General features: G+C 43.6%; 1 protein-coding gene across 1 annotated transcript in view; it reads left to right on the top strand.

Moving 5' to 3' along the window:
• LOC133080424 (multidrug and toxin extrusion protein 2-like) overlaps nucleotides 1–22,699 on the top strand; it is an 85,260-nt gene that overhangs the window by 23,764 nt on the left and 38,797 nt on the right. Inside the window, exons 11-15 of the mRNA XM_061176315.1 lie at nucleotides 6,115–6,228; nucleotides 7,118–7,185; nucleotides 13,532–13,640; nucleotides 14,217–14,292; nucleotides 22,385–22,454. Of these exons, the coding sequence (XP_061032298.1) occupies nucleotides 6,115–6,228; nucleotides 7,118–7,185; nucleotides 13,532–13,640; nucleotides 14,217–14,292; nucleotides 22,385–22,454 (437 nt within the window). The remainder of the gene's footprint in view (nucleotides 1–6,114; nucleotides 6,229–7,117; nucleotides 7,186–13,531; nucleotides 13,641–14,216; nucleotides 14,293–22,384; nucleotides 22,455–22,699) is intronic.

The raw sequence follows: 22,699 nt of genomic DNA on the forward strand, positions 1-22,699 counted from the left end.
GTCTTCGTTTCTGTCCGAGGGCTTTTCTCTAGTTGCGGTGAGCGGGGGCCACTCTTCATCGCGGTGCGCGGGCCTCTCACTATCGTGGCCTCTCTTGTTGCGGAGCACAGGCTCCAGACGCGCAGGCTCAGTAGTTGTGGCTCACGGGCCTAGTTGCTCCACGGCATGTGGGATCTTCCCAGACCAGGGCTCAAACCCGTGTCCCCTGCATTAGCAGGCAGACTCTCAACCACTGCACCACCAGGGAAGCCCTTAACCATTTTTAAATGTACAATTTAGTGCCCTTACGTACATTCACAGTGTTATGCAAGCATCACCACCATCCATTTCTAAAACATTTTTATCTCTCCAAATAGAAACTCTACCCATTAAGCAGTAACTTCCCATTTTCCCTCTGCCCAGCCCTGGGTAACCTCTAATCTACTTTCTGTCCCTTTCTGTTGATCTTGTACCTGACACTTTGCTGAAGTGATCTGTTCTTTCTAGGAGCTTTCTTGTGGATTTTTTGGGTAGGTATAGGATGGTGTCATGTGTGAAGAGAGAATTTTACTTGTTCCTTTCCAGTCTTTTTTTTTTTTTTTAAAGAATTCTTTTTTGTGTGTGGTTTTTTAAAAATTTATTTATTTTATTTTATTTTTGGCTGCGTTGGGTTTTTGTTGCTGCGCGCGGGCTTTCTCTAGTTGCGGCGAGTGGGGGCTACTCTTTGTTGCAGTGCGTGGGCTTCTCCTTGCGGTGGCTTCTCTTGTTGTGGAGCATGGGCTGTAGGCACGCAGGCTTCAGTAGTTGCAGCACGCGGGCTTGGCAGTTGTGGCTCACGGGCTCTAGAGCACAGGCTCAGTAGTTGTGGCGCATGGGCTTAGTTGCTCCGTGGCATGTGGGATCTTCCCGGACCAGGGCTCGAACCCGTGTCCCCTGCATTGGCAGGCAGATTCTTAACCACTGCGCCACCAGGGAAGCCCCTCCTTTCCAGTCTTGATGGAAAGCAACAAGTAAAATTCTTTTCATTACTCTTTAAAATTTAGGTATAGTGAATTTTTGATATTACATTAGTTTCAGGTGTACAATATAGTGATAGAAAAATTTTATAGATTATACTCCATTTATAGTTATTATAAAATATTGGCTATATTCCCTGTGCTGTACAATATATCCTGGTAGCTTATTTATTTATTTTATTTTTATTTTTATTTTTTTTTAAATTAATTAATTCATTTTTATATTTATTTTTGGCTGTGTTAGGTCTTCGTTTCTGTGCGAGGGCTTTCTCTAGTTGCGGTGCGCGGGCCCCCCACCATCGCGGCCTCTCCTGCTGCGGAGCACAGGCTCCAGACGCGCAGGCTCCGTAGTTGTGGCTCACGGGCCCAGCTGCTCCGTGGCACGTGGGATCCTCCCAGACAAGGGCTCGAACCCATGTCCCCTGCATTGGCAGGCAGATTCTCAACCACTGTGCCACCAGGGAAGCCCTGCTTATTTATTTTATACACAATAGTTTGTACCCTTAATCCCCTACCTTTATTTTGCCCCTTCCCCTTCCCTCTCCCTACTGATAACCCCTAGTTTGTTCTCTGTATCTGTGAGTCTATTTCTGTTTCATTATATTCACTAGTTTATTTTTTAGACATATAAGTGATACCATACAGTATTTGTCTTTCTCTGTCTCACTTATTTCATTAAGCATAATACCCTCCAGGTCCATCCATGTTGCTGCAAATGGCATTATTTCATTTTTTTATGGCCAAGTAATATTCCATTGTACATACGTACCACATCTTCTTTATCCATTCCTCTGCCAATGGACATTTAGGTTGTTTCCATGTCTTGGCTATTGTGAATAGTGCTGCTTTGAACATTGGGGTGCATATATCTTTTTGAATTAGTCTTTTCCTTATTTTTTGGATATATACCCAGGAGTGGGATTGCTGGATCATATGGTAGTTCTAGTTTCAGTATTTTGAGGAACCTCCATACTGTTCTCCATAGTGGCTGCACCAATTTACATTTTCACCAACAGTGCAAGAGGGTTCCCTTTTCTCCACATCCTTGCCAGCATTTGTTATCTGTGGTCTTTTTTGATGATGGCCATTCTGACCTGTGTGAAGTGATATCTCATTGCAGTTTTAATCTGCATTTCTCTTGATGATTAGTGATGTTGAGCATCTTTTCATGTGCCTGTTGGCCATCTGTATGTCTTTGGGAAAATGTCTATTCAAGTCTTCTGCCTATTTTTTAATCGGATTTTTTTTTAATTAAAAAAAATTATTATTTATTTTTGGCTGCGTTGGGTCTTCATTGCTGCACACGGGCTTTCTCTATTTGTGGTGAGCGGGGGCTACTCTTCGTTGTGGTGCATGGGCTTCTCATTGCAGTGGCTTCGCTTGTTGCGGAGCACGGGCTCTAGGCACGCGGGCTCAGTAGTTGTGGCTTGCGGGCTCCAGAGCACAGGCTCAGTAGTTGTGGCGCACGGGCTTAGTTGCTCCGCGGCATGTGGGATCTTCCTGGACCAGGGCTCGAACCCGTGTCCCCTGCGTTGGCAGGCGGATTCTTTTTTTTTTTTTTTTTTTTTTAGAGCTTTCAACCTAAGGTCTTTTATTACTCCTGAGTTTGTGGTTTTGGGTATTACTCATACCTTTACATGCACAAAGTAAGCTTGAGTTGTTATGTGGTCATTAATTAATCAATTAATCTAAGTAAAACCTTCCCTGTTAGGCATTTCTTGTATCATCTTTCCAGTGAGTTTGAAACCAGGTTTCCAAATAATTTCTGATCATGAAAGTTCCTTTGGCTTAGGATTCATGGTAGAAAAGTTCATGGAAAGCCTAGGGGTGTTAACTTCTTTCCCGGCTGTATTCCAGCTGGTTTTAAATCCCTCTGCTTGCTTTGGCTTTTCCACATTACCTCTTTTTTTTTTTTTTTTTTTTTCCCCCCACACACACTGTATTTTATTTTTACAAGAGATAAATAGACTGACACCAAGCATTGTACATGGATGACCACAACAAAAGCAACAATGATTGCAATTACCAAACATGAAACACACTCATACTATGTCATAATATTGACATTGAGTCCAGTAATCCTCCACTGTAACAGCTCCTTTACTTTGCAGTGAAAATTGATTTGTATATTCTTTGCCTCTGAGTCCTTGTGGGATTTTTTCTTTTTTTAAATTCGAACAGAAAGTCACAAAAATTATACTCATCCTCATCAGTTCACTCAGTCCCATGTAATTAATTTATTTTTCATCTTGATCTTTTGTTAGCACTTTTATGAGCTCATCAGTTTTTCATTAGAGTTCTGAAAATGCTTATTCATTCAGTTCAGCAGTACAGTCAGGTACCAGAAACCTGTACTTGTCAGAGTCTTTTCCATGAATTTCCTGAAGATGAAACCCTTTTATAGGAACATATTTACAAAAGCATCAGAGTACACCCAGAACTGTCTATAAATGACAAAAGACTTAAAAATGACCACGGTTAAAGATTTGATGAAAGTTCATAATAATGCAGTTGACAAGAAAATTAGTCCAGGATTGTTTGTTTTTTGATGTTGAGTTGTATGAGTTCTTTGTATATATTGGATATTAATCCCTTATCATATATATGGTTTGCAAATATCTTATTTTTTTTATTTGGGTCCTCTCTCTTTTCTTCTTGGTGAGCCTGGCTAAAGGTTTATCAGTTTTGTTTATCTTTTCAAAAAACCAGCTCTGGGTTTCACTGATCTTTTCTATTGTGTTTTTTTTTTTAATCTCTCTTTCATTTATTTCCTCTCTGATCTTTATTTCCTTTCTTCTGCTGACTTTGGGCTTTGTTTTTCTTTTTCTAATTCTTTTAGGTGGGAGGTTAGGTTGTTTATTCGAGATTTTTCTTGTTTCTTGAGGAAGGCCTGTATGGCTATAAACTTCCCTCTGCTTGTGCTGTATACCATAGATTTTTGCAGTGTTGTGTTTCCATTTTCATTTGTATCAAGTTATTTTCTGATTTCCTCTTTGATTTCTTAATTGACCCATTGGTTTCTTAGTAGCATGTTTTTCAGTCTCCATGTGTTTGTTCTTTTCCCATTTTTCTTTCTAAGTTGTTTTCCAGTTTCATACTGTTGTTGTTGGAAAAAATGCTTGATATAATTTCTGTCCTCTTACATTTGTTGAGACTTATTTTGTGGCTCAGCATGTGATCTGTCCTGCAGAATGTCCCATGTGCACTTGAAAAGAATGTGTATTCTGCTGTTTTTGGTTGTAACGTCCTGTAGATATCTGTTAAGTCCAACTGGTGTATTGTGTCATTTAAGACCACATTGATTTTCTGTCCATTGACAGAAAATGTCAGTAGGGGTGTTACTACTACTACTGTATTGTTGTCAGTTTCTCCCTATATGTCAGTATCCATTTAACAATTCTCCATGCTCCTTTCCCCCAGCCCCTGGCAACCACTGTCTTCCTTTCTGATTCTGTGAGTTTGACTACTCTTGATATCTCACATATGTAAAATTATACAGTATTTGTCTTTTGTGCCTTTTTGTCTTATGTGTTAGCATAATGACCTCAAGGTTCATCCATTTTGTAGCATGTGTTAGAATTTCCTTCCTTTTTTAAGTTTGGATAATATTCCATTGTATGTATAGACCACATTTTGCTTATTTATTCATCTGTGAATGGACATTTGGGTTGCTTCTACCTTTTGGCTATTGTGAATAATACTGCTATGAACGTGGGTATACAAATATCTCTTTGAGATCCTGCTTTCAATTCTTTTATACATATATATATCCAGAAATGATTTTGCTGGACCATACGGTAGTTCTATTTTTAATTTTTTGAGGAACCACCATACTGTTTTCCCATAGTGGCTGCATCATTTTACATTCCCACCAGCAGTGCACAAGGCTTCCAGTTTATCCACATCCTCACCAACACTTGTTATTTTCTATTTGTTTGTTGTTTTAAAGCAGCCAACTGATGGGTGTGAGATGATATCTTATTGTGTTTTTTTTGATTTGCATTTTCCTAATGATTAGTGATGTTGAGCATTTTAAAAAAATGTGCCAGTTGGCTATTTGTGTATCCTCTTTGGAGAAATGTCTGCTCAAGTCCTTTGCCCATATTTTTTTGTTCGTTTGTTTGTTTTTTAATTTATTTTTTGGCTGTGTTGGGTCTTCGTTGCTGTGCGTGGGCTGTCTAGTTGCGGAGAGCGGGGGCTACTCTTCGTTGTGGTGCGGGGGCTTCTCATTATGGTGGTTTCTCTCGTTGTGGAGTGTGGGCTGTAAGTGCACAGGCTCAGTAGTTGTGGCACGCGGGCTCAGTAGTTGTGGCTCGTGGGCTCTAGAGCGCAGGCTCAGTAGTTGTGGTACACAGGCTTAGTTGCTCTGCGGCATGTGGGAACTTCCCAGACCAGGGCTCGAACCATGTCCCCTGCATTGGCAGGCGGATTCTTAACCACTGTGCCACCAGGCTTTGCCCATTTTTAAATTGTTGTTGCTGTTGAACTGTAGGAATTCTTTCTATATTCTGGATATTATGATATCCAGATATCCTTTTCAGATAGAATATTTACTAGTATTTTCTCCTGTTCTGTGTGTTGCCCTTTCACTCTGTTGATTGTGTCCTTTAATGCCCAGAAATTTTCAATTTTGATGTAGTTCAGTTTATCTAGTTTTACTTTAGTTGCTTGTGAGCACAGTGGAGTTCAGATCTAATCATACTGCCATGTGTACGCCCAGTGTTCCGCTTTTCTCTGTAATATCCATCCATCATATTTTACTTTTCTAGCTCCCTAGTGATTGTATCCTTGATGCCCCCATCATCCCACAAGCGCACTGGCCACAGGGATACCTATGTGGTTTCTTATGGGACTCTGCACAAGTTTCTCTGCTGTGTATAATGGGAGTGAAACGTGTGGGTCATAGGGCATATACAGACTTCAGTTTCACTACATTTTGTCAGCTCTGTTCCCACCATCTCAAACTCTGGGCTTGTTGACCTCTTTAAAATATATTATTTTTCCGGTGAACACTGGTTCCTCCCAGTCTCTGAGCTTTTGGTGGAGGCACGCGTGTGAGATAGGATTGTTGGTATCAGACTGTGGAAAAGTAAATGCTGTGTTCTTCCCTGTCCTCCAGGTTGGACCAGGGCCTGTTTCCAGGAGTGGGGCTCCTTCACCCAGCTGGCCATCCCCAGCACGTTCACGGTGTGCATTGAGTGCTGGACCTTTGAAGTCGGAACCTGCCTTGCAGGTTGGTCAGCAGTTCAGTGGAAGCCTGTCAACAGCCTGGTTAGTCATGTCTACAGAGCTTTTCAGGAGACCCAGGTTTGCTTCTCCTTCCTCTTGCTTTCATCAGGCCCTTATGGAAGATTTCAGTACAGGTTTCACTCCTCATCCAACCATAAGCACACTATTCAAGCTGGGTGAGGCTTTGTGCTCCCCCACTGCCTTTCATTTTGTAGCTCTGAAAGGGACGTTTGCTAAGGTCATGGAGCGACCTGCCAAGGTCACGGAGCAGGAGAACAAAGCCCGAGTCTAGGTCTCAGGACTCTTTGGCCATCCTGTGGCTCAGCCGACTTTTGCTAGGCATTGTGCCAAGATCCTAGGGCATTTACAGAGTGACTGATTTTGCTCTGTTTTAGCCTCGCTCTGGGTTTCTTTCTGACCTAGAACAGTTTTGGTCACGGGCATTCACCTTAGCCATCCACTGCTAGTGAAGGAATAGAGAAAACAGCAAAGACAGAGGGTAATAATACTTGATCTGAAAGTTTCTGTGGACACTGGAATGCGTTAATAGTCCCATCCCTTCTCATGGAGTTCCACTGCCCTCTGTCTTTCCCTCCACACTGTGGCCCCCCGTCTCCCTGAAGGATGACCTGCACCCCGGCGCACCGCATGGTTTTCTACGTAAGCCCCGTGTTTTGTTCCCTGGTGAAATGGGGGCTTCTGGAATGAGCCTGTATCCCATCTTAGCTGCTGAAGTTCTTGGATGCTTCCTGAATGGGGTTCTCCTTGGCACAGATAGTGAATTCTGCCATTGGATTATGCTTCTGGGGGCAATCTTGGCTTCTCTTAAATTACATTAGGTTCTAGCTTCATAAGGAAAATGTTCACTTTACTCCACTTTTTGAACATTTCAGGATTGATGAGCGTGACAGAGCTTGGAGCCCAGGCCGTCATTTACGTACTGGCTTCTGCGGCCTACATGGTAAGGCGATGCCGTGCTGTCCACTTGGAGAGTTAGACAGTACGAGGGGGGAGCGCAGCTGGAGAAGCAAGCGTGGATTTTGGAGCCAGACACACCGCTGGGTGTGGGTCCTGGCCGTGCTGCTTCCCAGCTGTGTGATGCTGGGCTTATTACGTAACCTTTCTGAGCTTTACTTTCCTCATATACACAGTGGGAAAAAATAATACCTACTTGGCAGGTGAAAATTAAGACAAAGCTTATATAAAATACTTAGCACAGTGCCTGGCATGTCTATTGGAGATAACGGAGTTTACTGCAAATAACCTGGTGCTGGGATACGGTGGGGCATAAGGTGCAGACGGTCCCCGTCTCGTGGCTGGTGGGCTGGCGTGGAGATAAGCAAGCAAACAGATGAATAAGAGCATCATATAGACATATAATATGCACCATAAAAGAAGCAAACAACAAAAAAAAGTCTAGGATGTATGAAAACAGAGACAGACACCTTTTTAGATAGGTGGTTAGGAACGGTCCTCCTGAGTGGCTGTGTAAGCGGAGACTTGAAGGGTGAGAAGGTGCCAGCCCGGGAAGCCCACGGTCAGGGCTGACCACACAGGCCCTGAGATGCAGGGATGCAGGAGAGCCCTTGCATGTTCAGGGACCTGACACGAGCCCGGTTGAGGGGTTCGCAAGGAGAGAAGCTTCTTGCCGCTGTGTGGAAGCTGGCTTGGAGGACAGGTGTGGGATGGGAGGCGGGAAGGAGGCTGTTGGAATCGTTGAGGGGAGCAAGTGGACGGCGGCTGGTGGTGGAGGAGGGGCAGAGAGGCTGAGTTAGTGATGCCGTCGGGCAGAGCGCAAGTGACAGGACCAGGGTTTGGATGTGGGAGGCTCGGCAACGCATGGGAAGAATCACAAATGCCTCCAGGGTTTCGGGCTTGAACAACTGCGTGGGGTCATGCCTTTTACCTTCTGAGGCTTTCTGAATATTCCGGTTCTGCACATATAGGCCCTTTGTTCCTTGTTTTTGAAAAACAGATGCCATCTGGGCAGTAGGATGAGGGGCCATTGTTGTTTCTGTTTACATATTTTTTTTAGTCTTAAAAGTGAAAGAAGGACTTAGTGGGGATTGATGTGGTTGTGTAGGAGTGAGCAGGGAGGGTGTCTAAGGGCAAACCCCAAGACACAGAAGTCAGCAGCAGAAGGAGACCCCCCACCAAGAGCCAGGCCCGGGCAGGTGTGGAAGGGGGGCGACCCCGAGAACAGGTCGTGGAAGAAGCCGGGTAGAGGGTGGGAAGGGTCCCTTGGATGTAGGGTCATCGGAGACGTTTTGGAGTGATGAAGAGCAGGAGCCAGATGTGGGCACTGACCTTCTCGGGGGTGAAGAAGCAGAGGCTGCTGGGAGTTAGTTCTGTCTAGAGGATTGGCTGTTGATGGGGGAAAGATTCCATCAAGGCACGGTTTGGTTTTGCTTCTGTTTTTATTTATTTTTTATTTTTTTATTTTTTAAAATTAATTAATTTATCTTTGGCTGCATTGGGTCTTCGTTTTGGTGTGCGGGCTTCTCATTGTGGTGGCTTCTCTTGTTGCGGAGCATGAGCTCTAGGCGTGCCGGCTTCAGTGGTTGTGGCGCATGGGCTTAGTTGCTCGGTGGCATGTGGGATCTTCCCGGACCAGGGCTCGAACCCGTGTCCCTGCATTGGCAGGCAGATTCTTAACCACTGTGCCACTAGGGAAGTCCTTGCTTCTGTTTTTAAATGGTGGCCCTGGAGTTTGTTTTTAATATTTTTATTTATTTATTTATTTGGCTGTGTTGGGTCTTAATTGCAGCATGCGGGCTCTTCATTGCTGCACACGGGCTTCTCTCTAGTTGTGGTGTGCAGGCTCTAGAGCGCATGGGCTCAGTAGTTGCAGCACGCGAGCTCTCTAGTTGTGGCATGTGGGCTCCAGAGTACGTGGGCTCTGTAGTTACAGCAAGTGGGCTTACTTGCCCCACACCATTTGGGATCTTAGTTCCCAACGAGGGATCAAACCCAACTCCCCTGCATCGGAAGGCGGATTCTTAACCACTGGGCCACCAGGGAAGTCCCGTGGAGCTTGTTTATAGGTGTGCAGTAAACCGAAGCTATCTGCCAATTCTACCTTATCTTCAGATCTTCTGTTTTTCTACCTGTTCTATCACAGGCTTCATTTTTTTATTAATTTTTATTTTTAATTGTGGTAAAATACACATAATGTAAAGTCTACCATCTTAACTACCATTTTAACTGCCCAATTCAGTAGCGTTAAGCATATTTTGATTGTTGTACAACCAATCTCCAGAACTTTTTCCTCCTGCAAAACTGAAACTCTGCCCATTGAATAATTCCCGTTCCTCCTGCCCTCAGCCTCTGGCAACCACCATTCTAGTTTATGTTTCTTGTCCCAGGCTTCCCTCTGTTAGAGCCTGTGAAGCAATAAGTGTTCATTATTTTTATGGAAAAAAAACAAGTCCCCTTAGTGGTGAACTTAAAATAAAAATGATAAAATACAGAGAAATAATCCACCGAGAGCAAGAGTTAACAGATACAGTAAACAGGAAAGTTAGAGTTTGGAATTTGAGATGATGGTATAATAATCAGAGAATAGAAAAGTCGTATGTTCAAAATCATTCAACATAAAAGAAGAAATTGAAACCTGAAGAATGATATTTGGAAAAGAACCCAGTAGGATTTAAAAAAATTGAAAATATAGCCACAGAAATTTAATACTTCACAGATTAGTTAAAACTGAAAAATCAAATAATGAACTTGAAGATAGATCTGTGGAAATTCCCATAATAAAACAAAGGCATGTAAATAGATGGAATTAGATATGCAGACCAATGAAATAGAATAGAGAGCCCAGAAGTAAACCCTCACATATATTGTCAAGTGATTTTTTTTTTTTTTTTTTAAAGTAGCTGCTCTCTTTTTTTTTAAAGTTTAATTTTTATTTATTTATTTATGGCTGTGTTGGGTCTTCGTTTCTGTGCGAGGGCTTTCTCTAGTTGTGGCAAGCGGGGGCCACTCTTCATTGCGGTGCGCGGGCCTCTCACTATCGCGGCCTCTCTTGTTGCGGAGCACAGGCTCCAGACGCGCAGGCTCAGTAGTTGTGGCTCACGGGCTCAGTTGCTCCGTGGCATGTGGGATCTTCCCAGACCAGGGCTCGAACCCCTGTCCCCTGCATTGGCAGGCGGATTCTCAACCACTGCGCCACCAGGGAAGCCCTTGTCAAGTGATTTTTGACAAAAACAAATGTTCCTGGGAAAACTGGATATCCACATGCAAAAGAATGAAGTTGGACCTTACCTAACACCATGTGCAAAAATCAACTCAAAGTGGATCTAAGACTTAAAACAATAAAACTCTTAGAAGTGTATACATAAGGGAAAAGCTTCACAACATTGGATTTGGCAATGATTTCTTGGATATGACAGCAAAGGCATAGGCAACAAAAGAAAAAATAGACAATTGGACTTTATAAAAATTTTATAATTTTGTGCATCAAAAGACAGTATCAACAGAGTAAAAAGGCAACCCATGGAATGGGAGAAAATACTTGCAAATCACCTATGTGATAAAGATTACTAATCAGAATATATAGACAACTCTTAAAACTCAATAACAAAAACCAAAACATCCTGATGTTAAAATGAGCAAAGGACTTGAATAGATATTATCTCCAAGGAAGATATACAAATGGCCAATAAGCACATGAAGAAGATGCTCAGTATCACTGATCATTAGGAAATGCAAATCAAAACTACATTGAGATACCTCCTCACACCCATTAGAATGGCTACTCTCGAGAAAAATAAAATAGAAAAAAGAAAAGAAACAGAAAATAAGTGTTGGCGAGGGTGTGGAAATATTGGAACCCTTATGCAGTGTTGGTTGGAATGTAAAATGATGCAGCTGCCATGGGAAAACAGAAAAATGGTAGTTCCTAAAAAATTAAAAATAGAATCACCATATGACCCGGCAATTCCACTTTTGGATGTATACCCAAAAGAGTTGAAAGGAGGATCTCAAAGAGATATTTTCACACTCATGTTCACAGCAGCCTTATTCACAAGAGCCAAAAGGTGGAAGCAACCCGAATGTCCTTCCACAGATGAACGGTTAAACAAAATGTGATATATACATACAATGGGGTTATCATTATTTTAAAAAAAGGAAGGAGATTCTGACACATGGAACAGTGTGGATGAACCTTGAGGACATTATGCTAAATAAGCCATACATAAAAAGACAAATACGGTACAAGTCCACTCATATGTGGTACTTAGGCTAGCCAAAATAATAGAGACAGAGTAGAAGGGTGGTTGCCAGGGTCTGGGGGAGGGGGGAATGAGGATTTATTGTTTAATGGGCCCAGGGTTTCAGCTTTAGGAGATGAAAAGAGTTCTGGAGATGATGGTGGTGATGGTTGCATAGCATTATGAACATATTTAATACCACTGAAGTGCGTACTTTAAAATGGTTATAACGGTTAAAAAAATACACCACATAGTAATTACTGGAATAAGAAGGGAAGAAATGGCTAACACGGTAAATTTCACATTGCGTGTATTTTGCCACAGTAAATACAAGTGAGAAAAAGTAGAACTGGAACATGTGAAAGATGTAGACCCATTATATATCTTATATCTAGTAGGAATTCCACAGGGAGAGGATAGAGACTGGCGGGGATGCCGTATTCAGAGACCTTTGATGAGAGACAGAGACCATTAGATAACTGAAGTAAGACACGAATCTGAATATTCAACAATTATAATGAACATTTTATTGGCGATTCGAGCCTGTGCAATTAGGCAAGAAAAGGAAAATGCACTGATTTATAAACTAAATGGCTGACATGGCTTTTGTGTCCTGTTGTTTGTGGATTTTTCTCCAGCAGACCTTTCCCCTGCGTGGGAAGGATCAACAGGTGGTTCAGTACAGAGGCGGGATCTGTCACATGACATCCTCACTTAAGGGCTTATGGGTGGGGAGCAGGGAGCACAGTCCTGACCTCCCCCACTGTCCCACCCCACCTCCCATCCCCCAAGACGAGAAGGGCTTGGCTCTGAGGCACTCATGCCACCAGTTGCTGTGCAGTGAGTCTGAGAGGGAGGGCCCGTCGGCAGTGGGGTCTGGCCGTGCTGTCTGTGACCCTGTCGTGAGTCCCCAGGACTGCTCATCATTGCCTCCTGGGGCCCCCGTGGGAGGAGCGAGTGGGATGTAGCCTTTTCCTCTTTCTCATCTGGACTTTGGCTTCCTGTTGTCCTTTCCCTCTTCCAGAAGCTCATCAGCTCGCTTAGTCTCAGAGTTGTTAATGAGTTTCTTCTCTGTTAAGCATCTTTACTGACATTTTAGTGGCATGTGGGGAAGGAAGGGGGGGGTGTTAAGCATGTGACCTGGCCATTCATCTTGAGCTGAAGCCAATATGTATACTTTGAGCCCACAAGTCTTGTAAATTTTTATATAGTCAGGTCCATTGTTTTTCAAGTTCTTAATCTTAACAATTTTTAATACATATTTTTTATCAACTTCACTTAGGCTGGTTCTCAAACAGCAACAAATTAGACGGCTTTCAGGAGGATGCTGCTTCAAGTAGGAATAAGAAGTTAAAGCTGACATATAAATTACTAAAAGCAGACCTGAGAACTAAAATCAGGTTACTACACAACCCGTGTTTCACAAACAGCCCCTGAGGGCAGCACTGTCATCACAGGAGAGCAACCGACTTGACCCTGCAGGTTGAATAATGGTCTATTTAAGAAGCAAGCAAGCTTATAGCTTCAGATTTCCATAACCAGTAATTAAAATAAAGTTTGGGCATCTACTATGAAGGGCCATTGTTCGATTTAATGGGTAATTAGACATAGGAATGTTGGACACATAACGTATGGTGGAGTCAGATTTCATCAGCTTTTGTGGAATTCCTACAGTGTGCCAGGCTTTGTTCTAAGTGCTTTTTTCACATGATTCATTTCATTTTTACAAATGATTTATATATTTATAGTTCATTAATCTTGTAGAATGTAGCAAAGTTGAATAGACTCTTGATAGTGTATGTTTAGCTAATAAGGGAGGTGCTTTGCCCTCAAATCCAGCATCTTTAAGAGGTTCTACTCTGATGCCTCTGATGGGGGCAGCAGTCAGGGCAGCTGTTACACATCTGTAACAGTGGGCGAGGCCAAGCCACTTGTTTCCAGTCACACGGCAAGGACGTACTGGAACTGGGTCTAGAACCCAGAGCTCTGACTCTGTCCCGGGTTTCCGTGCAGGTAGACTCTAGTGCACTGATACTCTGATTTTCAGACCCTCTGACTCCTCCTTGTGATTTTGTGATCATTCATTTCTAGGTGCCTCTAGGCCTTGGCGTGGCAGCCAGCGTCTGGGTGGGCGGTGCCCTGGGGGCAGGGGATGCCCAGCAGGCACGACACTCCTGTGCCACCGTCCTCCTGTGTGCAGGTGAGTGTGGCACTGCTGCTTGCTGGCCGCAGCTGTATCTAAGTTTAGGAATATATATCATAATTTCTCTAGGAATTGACTTACATGTGTAAACTCAACTGAAATCTTTCTTCTTTATGCTGACTCCTGTTTACTCAGTTAAATAAAGCTCCTAAATATGATTTTCTGTTATTAGGTACCAACTGAATACTGTTCCACTTGGTACTAACAAGAATCATTTCAAAGGCAGTTGTTATCATGTGCAGGCTTATTTCTGACCAGAATCTGTGTGCCCAGCTCTCCAGGTTCCTTGGATCACTGACCCTTGGGCAGTTTGAATGTTCTGGAATCTGAGCAGTTAGAGAAGATTCTGATTGTGTTGTCATCTTATTGAACATCTTTTCTATCAGTCTCCCTTAGAAGACGAAGTTAGAATCATCTGACCTTAGGTGCTCTTTTCCTAGACAGTAAGAAGAAACACTTTAAATTATTACATTTCTTAAATCATTGACACAGATATCTCATGAGAAGTCAGTACGAGGATTTATCACACTCGGGAGGATTTTCATTTCCTGTTGTTTCTTCTGTATTTTCCAGGTGTTTGTGCACTTGTAACGGGTATCTTACTTGCCGCTTTAAAGGACGTGGTTGCCTATGCATTTACCAGTGACAAGTATGTACCATCTTCTAGGAGAACATTTTTAGTTTTATGCTTTCTTTCTTCACTATAGTTTTCTGACTCTGAGAGGTGAGTAGTGTTTTACTCCATAGGAAAATCTGTAGTGCAGCTGGGAGTGAATTTGAACAGGTTTGAATGAAGGAAGCCCATGGAAACCCCCTCCACCCCTCCAATACCCAGTTCACTTATCAAACGCAAGTGGGCTTTCTCTTGGGCTCAGTGTGTTTTTGCTCAGAGATAACACAGAAAAAGCACATGGAAAAACCTCATCCCCAGAAAGGCACCTCCAGGGCACGCTGGCAGCAAGCATGCCTGAATCATCTGGGCAGTGTTTGCATAAACCACTGACCCAATCTTAGGTTGAATTTTACTGCATTTTCTGTAATGATGTGTTTGCATAATTATTTAGATGCAATAAAGTGTCTTGAATAAACCAAATCCTTATGAAAAAGCTTCAGTAATTTGCACCAGTTGCCTCAGATTATGCTTATGGAGAAATTCGGTTTTATTACTTTTAAGTGTGCTCTTCTAGTTTCACCCAACCCTACTGCTTTTAGACCAGTGCTTAAATATATTCTTGTAAAATCTTAGGGCTAAGGAGGTGGTCAGATGGAGGCACAGGAACTAGATTTACCCTCCTGCCTTAAACAACTAAAAAACCAGACAAAATCTGTATTTTAAAAAATGGCTTTCAGACATTGGACCACAGGCAGCCCAGATAAATCCCTGAGGAGAACCCCGTGATTGCCCCAGCTTACTGTGAGGGAGTTTCCAGGACAAAGTGCAGATGGGGGCCCTGGCAAAGCCCCCCATCTCCTTGGGTTGGGGAAATGGAGTTGGGAGCGGGGAGGCTGTGTGGCGAGTTCCCAGGCAGAGTCCCAGAGCAGGGAGAGCGCCCAGAGAGCGCTTTGGAGATCTATGGAAGCTCTCCCTCAAGTCTTCAGCCGACTGCTGAGCCGATTGTGCGTGTAAGGGTCCTACCTGAGGCCAGGGGAGTGGGGTGAGGGGCAGGAAGGAACACCTGAAAGGAGCAGGCAGAACAATTCTTGAAGTTCATAAAGGGTCAGGAAGAGTTTGTGTTCCCACCACGCGGAATGAACAAAACCTCGTAATGCATGGATGGCTGGTGGAGTTCTCAGAAGGACCTTGCCTCAGTAGAAGGAAAATTAGCCCTAGAATGAAGGCTGCTCTGGTCCCACCTAACAAAGCTTAAAAGCAGACTTTGAAAGGATCAAATTGTTTCCAAGAAATTTAACTGTATTACAGCTCAAGAGTACTTAAATTATTACAAGAACATTCAGTATTCAACAAACTAAAATTCACAATGTCTGCATCTAATTAAAAATTACCAGGCATACAAAGGAGCAAGAAATTAAAATCCATAGAAACATCAATCAGTTGAAACCAACCCAGAAATGAAACATATGATAGAATTAGTACACAGGGATATTAAAAATTTTAATAACTGTTTTGTATTTTCAAGAAGATAGAGGAAAACATGAGCATGCTAAGGTAAGACATCAAAGATTTTTTTTAAAAAACAACAAATTGAACTTATAGAGCTAAAAGAAAATGTCTGAAATGAAAATATATTGGATGAGAGTAACAGCAGATTAGATAGTGTAGAAGAAAAGATCAGTGAACTTGAAGATAGAGCAATAGTACATATCCTAAATGAAACACAGTGAGAAAAAAGACTGGAAAAATATGAACATCAGTGAGCTGTGATTGGCCTAAAATGGCTGTAACTAGAGTTCTCAAAACAGAGGAGAGGGGACAGGAAAAAGACTTGAAGAAATAATGGCAAATCTTTCTAAATTTGATAAGATCTTAGAATTAGAGAGATCTAAAAGGCTATTTGATGTAATCACTCATCTTACATCAGGATTCCTCCAAAACATCCTTGCCAGGTTGTCCAACTTACACTTTCATAACCTCAGTGGTGAGGATCTTGCTACCTCTGAAGGCAGCTTTGATTCTCAGGACACCTTCCTTTTTAAAAAAAAAAAAAAAAAAATTAATTAATTAATTTATTTTTGGCTGTGTTGGGTCTTTGTTACTGTGCGCGGGCGTTTTCTAGTTGCGGTGAGTGGGGGCTACTCTTTGTTGCAGTGCGTGGGCTTCTCATTGCAGTGGCTTCTCTTGTTGCAGAGCACGGGCTCTAGGTGCGCAGGCTTCAGTAGTTGTGGCTCGCGGGCTCAGTAGTTGCGGCTCGTGGGCTCTAGAGTGTGGGCTCAGTAGTTGTGGCACATGGGCTTAGTTGCTCCACAGCATGTGGGATCTTCCCGGACCAGGGCTTGAACCCGTCCCCTGCATTGGCAGGTGGTTTCTTAACCACTGGGCCACCAGGGAAGTCCCAGGACACCTTCCTTATTTTGAGCTGAAATGTACCCATAATTTTCACCCACTTATTCTGGTTCTTGTGCTTGTAGGAATCTAAATCCATTTCTGAGTTACAGCCTGCAGATATTTGAAGGCATCTCTCATGCTCTCTTCTCCATGGTAACCGTCTGAGATTCCTTCACACATTTCCCATGGAATGTGATTTTGAGCCTCCACTGTCCTGAATTCATACAAACCTGAAGGCAGTGCTCTTAGCTCCACTTAGAGCAGAACTATGTCCATCGTACCTCATTCTACCTGATGGCCTTCTGGTGAAGCATTAGGTTTTTGGTGGCTGAACCACACTCTGTCTGTGGAGCTGACTGCCAGCGTGCCCCTGACCAGCCCTAGCACCCACATTCTGCCCTCCTCTGGTTATCGTCTTGAACCCAAATGCAGATCCTGCTTTTGTACCCATTCGTCTTCTTATTTTTTGACTCATCTTGACATTTTGGGTTCCTAATTCTGTCAGTGACAGTATTTCCTACCCTTTTCAGCTTCCGGCATCTGTACATGTGATACATGCTTGTATATCTCCATTTCCTCCTCTTTTGCCTAAAACTCTGGCATCTTCATTATAGTGTTCTCGCCCTCCAGACCCTAGCAGCATCCCGGCTGAACTCAGTATCCACGTGGATGAGCTGTCCAGTGCCCCAGTCCTCACCCCGGTAACCTCTGCTCTCCACAGGCACACTCTCCCGTGGTCATGCTTGGGGCTTTGTCATTACGCAACCGTTCCAGCTCCGGTCCTCAGTTGGCCACAACTCCCAACGCTTCCAACAGCCATGTCTACTTAAGAGGATTCTTCAGCTGCTTGGGCTCTCCAGTCTGTGGACTCCTCTGGTCCTGTACTCTTTCTCAATCCATCATGACATTCCTGCCTTTACGCCTTCCCTTATGTAGCACAGGTGCCATGGCTCATTGTTTGAGGAACTCCTGAATCCCTTTGGCCCTCCTGTGTGGCAGAACCCCAGCCTGGAGGAACCCAGGTGCACACTGTCTGTGTCAGTAGCACATCACTTTTGGAAAAGTCACGGAAGAGGGCATGTTGGTTCCACTAGAAACTTATGACCACAGTTCGACCCTCAGCATTGTCCATCTTGTTTTTCTTTGGCCATCTCACTGTCCATCACTGCAATCCATACTAGACCTTCTCCACTCTCCTCAAACCACTGACCCCTCTGTACCACCCTCAGCCATCACTCTCAGCAAATGACTTGCCTCCCCCTTGAGTTTATCCTGTTTGGAGTTTGTTGAGTCTCTTGGATTCATGTCTTTTATCAAATTTGGGAAGTTTTCAGCCATTCTTTCTTCAAATATGTTTTCTGTCTTTCTCTCTCACCTCTGGCACTCCCATTATGTGTGTGTTGGTATATTTGATGGTGTTCCAACAGGTCTTCATTTTTCTTCATTCCTTTTTCTTTCTGTTCCTTAGTCTAAATAATCTCAACTTGCTTACCTTAGGGTTCACTGATTCTTCCTTCTGCCAGCTCAAGTCTGCTGTTGAGGCCCTCTAGTGAATTTCTCATTTTATTTTTTGGATTTTTCAACTCCGCGGTTTTTATTTTTTATAATTTCTGTCTCTTTATTGATAGTATCTATTTGGTGAGGCATCATTCTCATACTTTCCTTTAGTTCTTTAGACATGGTTTTCCTTAACTCTTTGAATATATTTGAAATAGATGATTTAAAAGTCTATTTTAGCGAGTCCAAAGTCTGTGCTTCCTCAGAGACAATTTTTATTTATTCATTTTTTCACCCTGTATATGGACCATACTTTGTTTCTTTACATGACTCAATTTTTTGTTGAAAACTAGACATTTTTTGATATTTTGGGGTTTTTTTTTTAATGGAAGTCTAGTTGATTTACAATGTTGTGTTAATTTCTGCTGTACAGCAAAATGATTCAGTTATATATATATATATATATATATATATATATATATATTCTTTTTCAGATTCTTTTCCCTTATAGGTTATTACAAAATTTGACTATAGGTCCCTGTGCTCTACAGTAGGACCTCGTTTTTTATCCATCCTATATATACTAGTTTGCCTCTGCGAAACCCACACTCCCACTCCACCCCTCCCCCACGGCCACCACATGTCTGTTCTCTATGTGAAAACTAGACATTTTAAAATATTATAATGTGGCAATTCTGGAAATCATATTCACCCCCTCCCCTGGGTTCTTGTTGTCGATGCTCTTGTTTGCTTAGTGACTTCTATGAACTATTTCGGTAAAGGTCTGTATTCTTTGTTGAGTGTGGCCACTGAAGTCTCTGCTGCATTAGCTTAGAGGTCAGCTAATGATTGGACAGTCTGCATCCCAAACATCTCCCAGTCTTTGCTGACGGGCTCTCTACCTGCGTCAGGTTCACCTTCAACACCCAGCCAGGCAGTTTACAGCTTGGCCTTAACTTTCACTTCCTGTTCATGCAGAGTCTCAAGTTCAGCCCCAGGTGAGAGCTTAGGCCCTTCCTGGTCTTTCTTGAGCCTCTGTGCAGCCCTGGGCAGGTGTGTGGCCTTCTAGATCCCCAGTAACATGTCAGAGCTTCCAGAGTGAGCCCTGATACACCCCTCATCCCCAGCCTTTCCTGCCAAGCTGTTGTTTACCCTGTTTTCACTGCCTCAGGAAGCAGCAACTAGAACATTTGCCTGTAAATTTTTTTTTTTAATAAATTTATTTATTTATTTATTTATTTTTGGCTGCGTTGGGTCTTTGTTGTGGTATGTGGGCTTCTCATTGCGGTGGCTTCTCTTGTTGTGGAGCACGGGCTCTAGGCATGCAGGCTTCAGTAGTTGTGGCATGCAGGCTCAGTAGTTGTGGCGCACGGGCTTGGCTGCTCCGCGGCATGTGGGATCTTCCCAGACCGGGGCTCGAACCCGTGTCCCCTGCATTGGCAGGCGGATTCTTAACCACTGCACCACCAGGGAAGTCCCGCCTGTAAATATTTTTGACAAACAATCTCCTAAAGGTCAACTTTAGCACTGGGCAGTTGGAGCCAGATGAAATAAAGACAGCCTTTTGGGGGGTCTTCTAAGGAGCCACCAGACAGTTGGCCTTTTGTGAATTAGTAACTATAATTTGGGAATGAAACTTAAAAAGAGTTCGACCCACCCTTCCTCCTCCAGCCTTGGAAGTATGTGTGGGCTGTTACTTTAAGGTTACTGCTGAGCTGGGAGCAGGGATGACACCGCAGAGCTATCATTACCAAGATTCAGCCACTTTTCTTGAATATGGGCTCCCCAAGTAACTGCAAGCCTTTGGTTAATTTCCATAGTTCTGAAAAAGTCAACTCTGACAATATTTGCCAGTTGTGACAATCTCCTTTTCCCTATTTTCCTGTTTCTCTGTATGCTTTGTAAATTTTTGTTAAGAACTGGACGTCTTTAATATTGTACTGTGATAACTCTGGAAACCAGGCTCTCCTCCCTCCCCAGGCAGTGCTGTTTTTGCTTTTTGTCATTGCTGGTCTGCAGTTCTCCCATTCGTTTGGTGACTTTTCTAAACCAGTTTTTACAGAGACTGTGTTCCTTGTCATGTGTGGTGTCTGCTATCTCCACAGTCAGCCAATGGCCCAACAGAGTTTTTTTTTTTTCCTTTCTTCATTTTTTTTTTTTTTTTGGCCACACAGCTTGCAGATCTTAGTTCCCCAACCAGCGATTGAATCCGGGCCACAGCAGTGAAAGCACCAAGTCCTAACGACTGGACCCCCGGGGAATTCCCAAAGAAGAGTTTCTTAAAAGTTTATGTCTCCTTAAATTACTCAGCAGGCACTGCCTGGGAAGGCACTTCAGCCCAGAGGGGTTAAGACAATGGGCCTGCCTTTCCGTCAGTCCCAGAAATTTTATTTTTCTGGAAATCTTTCAGATATTCTTTTTTTTTTCTATAAATTTATTTTTGGCTACGTTGGGTCTTCGTTGCTGCGCGTGGGCTTTCTCTGGCTGTGGCGAGTGGGGGCTACTCTTCGTTGCGGTGCGCGGGCTTCTCATTGCGGTGGCTTCTCTTGTTGCGGAGCATGGGCTCTAGGCACGCGGGCTTCAGTAGTTGTGGCACGTGGGCTCAGTAGTTGTGGTTGCAGGCTCAGTAGTTGTGGCACATGGGCCCAGTTGCTCTGCAGCATGTGGGGTCTTCCTGGACCAGGGCTCGAACCCGTGTCCCCTGCATTGGCAGGTGGACTCTCAACTGCTGTGCCACCAGGGAAGTCCCTTTCAGATATTCTTTCTGTCCTTGGCTGTGCTTAGGTGCAGGTGAATCTTTTATTCTGCCTGGCACTTTGTAGGCTTTCAGTCTCAAGCAGTGGATTTTTCTTTAGCTCTAGGAAATTTAGATAAATGATAGAATTTATGGATTAATTTGACATGTGTCTTTTCTGTGGTTATCTGTGTTTTCGGGTATTTCCTCAGATTTACCATTAGTTTCTAGCCATGTCCATTTCATCATCCAGTCTTTAAGTGGAATGCTGTATTTTAGCGTTCATATTTTTCATTTCCAGTTACTTTTCCCAGTTGCTCTTTTTCCTTAAATGCCTACTGTTTATGAATATTTCTAAGAATAGGAATTATAATTTTTAAAAGTTTCTCTCTTGCTCTTTGCATTCTTTTTGTTTCCTTTTGCGTCAGCTCTTCTGCCTGCTCATTTTGGTCTTTTTTTTTGTGCTGTTGATTTTCTTCAGTGTTTGGTGCATGTTGGTTTAATGTTTATACTTGTGAAGGAAGGACTACGTTGTCACTTTGACCAGTAGAGACGGTGCAGGGTTAGCCGACGCTGCCGTCCTGGGTCTGCTCCGTGGAGGAGGTCGCTGCTCTGGTGAGCGGGTTGCCTGCGGGCTCTGCCTGAGTTGGTGGCACCTGCTGGCTAACGGTCTTCCCCACAGGCTGAGGGGAGGGAGGCCGGAGCTCTGGGGGGGAGCACCGCCGTCTGTTGTGTGTTTTGCATCCACACTGGCTCCATGGTGTAGGCCTGCGGTCACCGCCACTCTGCTGAGTTGTTCTCCAGGGCCCCCGAGCCCCACGCGAGGCCCCCGAGCCCCACGCGAGGCCCTCGCCAGACAGACCTTCCAGCACAGCTGCCAGAGCTCAGGGCATCCCCGAGGAGGCAGATGTTTTCTCTGCCTTGAACACTGGCCTCCAGCTGCATTTTTGAGGAAGACTCCCAGCCACAGGGGAAGATTACCCTTCACAGGCTGAAACCTGCTGCTTTTTCTTCCCAACCCTTTTTGTTGTTGTTGTTGAATTTTTGAATTTTATTTGTTTACACAGCAGGTTCTTATTAGTTATCTGTTTTATACATATCAGTGTATACATGTCTATCCCAAACTCCCAGTTCATCACACCACCCCCCACCCCGCCACTTTCCGCCCTTGGTGTCCATACGTTTGTTCTCTACATCTGTGTCTATTTCTGCCCTGTAAACCAATTCATCTGTAACCAACCCTCACATTTTTATACTCATCAACAAAACTTTAAGAATTATGCTCTGTCGTGGCAGCCTAGCCCACGTCCCTTTCGACCTAAATTCTAACTGGTGACATTGAAGTTAGTGAGGTTTTATCGTGTCCTCATTTTATCAAATAGGAAAGTAGTATGTGGACTGAGTTGACTGGTTGGTCACTCTGGCAGGTTTGTCCGGCCAGCAGGTGATTAGTGCTACACTTAACTGTGAGTTTTGGGTCACTGACTCTTTCTTTTCCTCCAACAGAGACGTCATGTCCCTTGTGAGCCAAGTGATGCCCATTTCTGCTCCCTTTCATCTGTTTGATGCACTTGCGGTGAGTATTTGCAGTGATCTTACCTCTGTGTACCATATGCAGCACGATTTTGTTTTGTGTGTCTAGTTTTGAGTTGAATGCCCATGGTTACATTTCTGAAAAGAGGGAGCTCTTGCTTCGAGCAGTCGCAGCCACTTGCGGGACAGACAGGTTAATTGAGAGTGTAGCATCTCAGGTGGGAGAGGCCTGAGTTAGCCAGCCTCCCCTACCTCATCTGGGGCTGGATGCTCTGTGTGACTGCTGGC

Source organism: Eubalaena glacialis, chromosome 19 (assembly GCF_028564815.1).
Source record: "Eubalaena glacialis isolate mEubGla1 chromosome 19, mEubGla1.1.hap2.+ XY, whole genome shotgun sequence".
Taxonomy (NCBI): Eukaryota; Metazoa; Chordata; class Mammalia; order Artiodactyla; family Balaenidae; genus Eubalaena; species Eubalaena glacialis.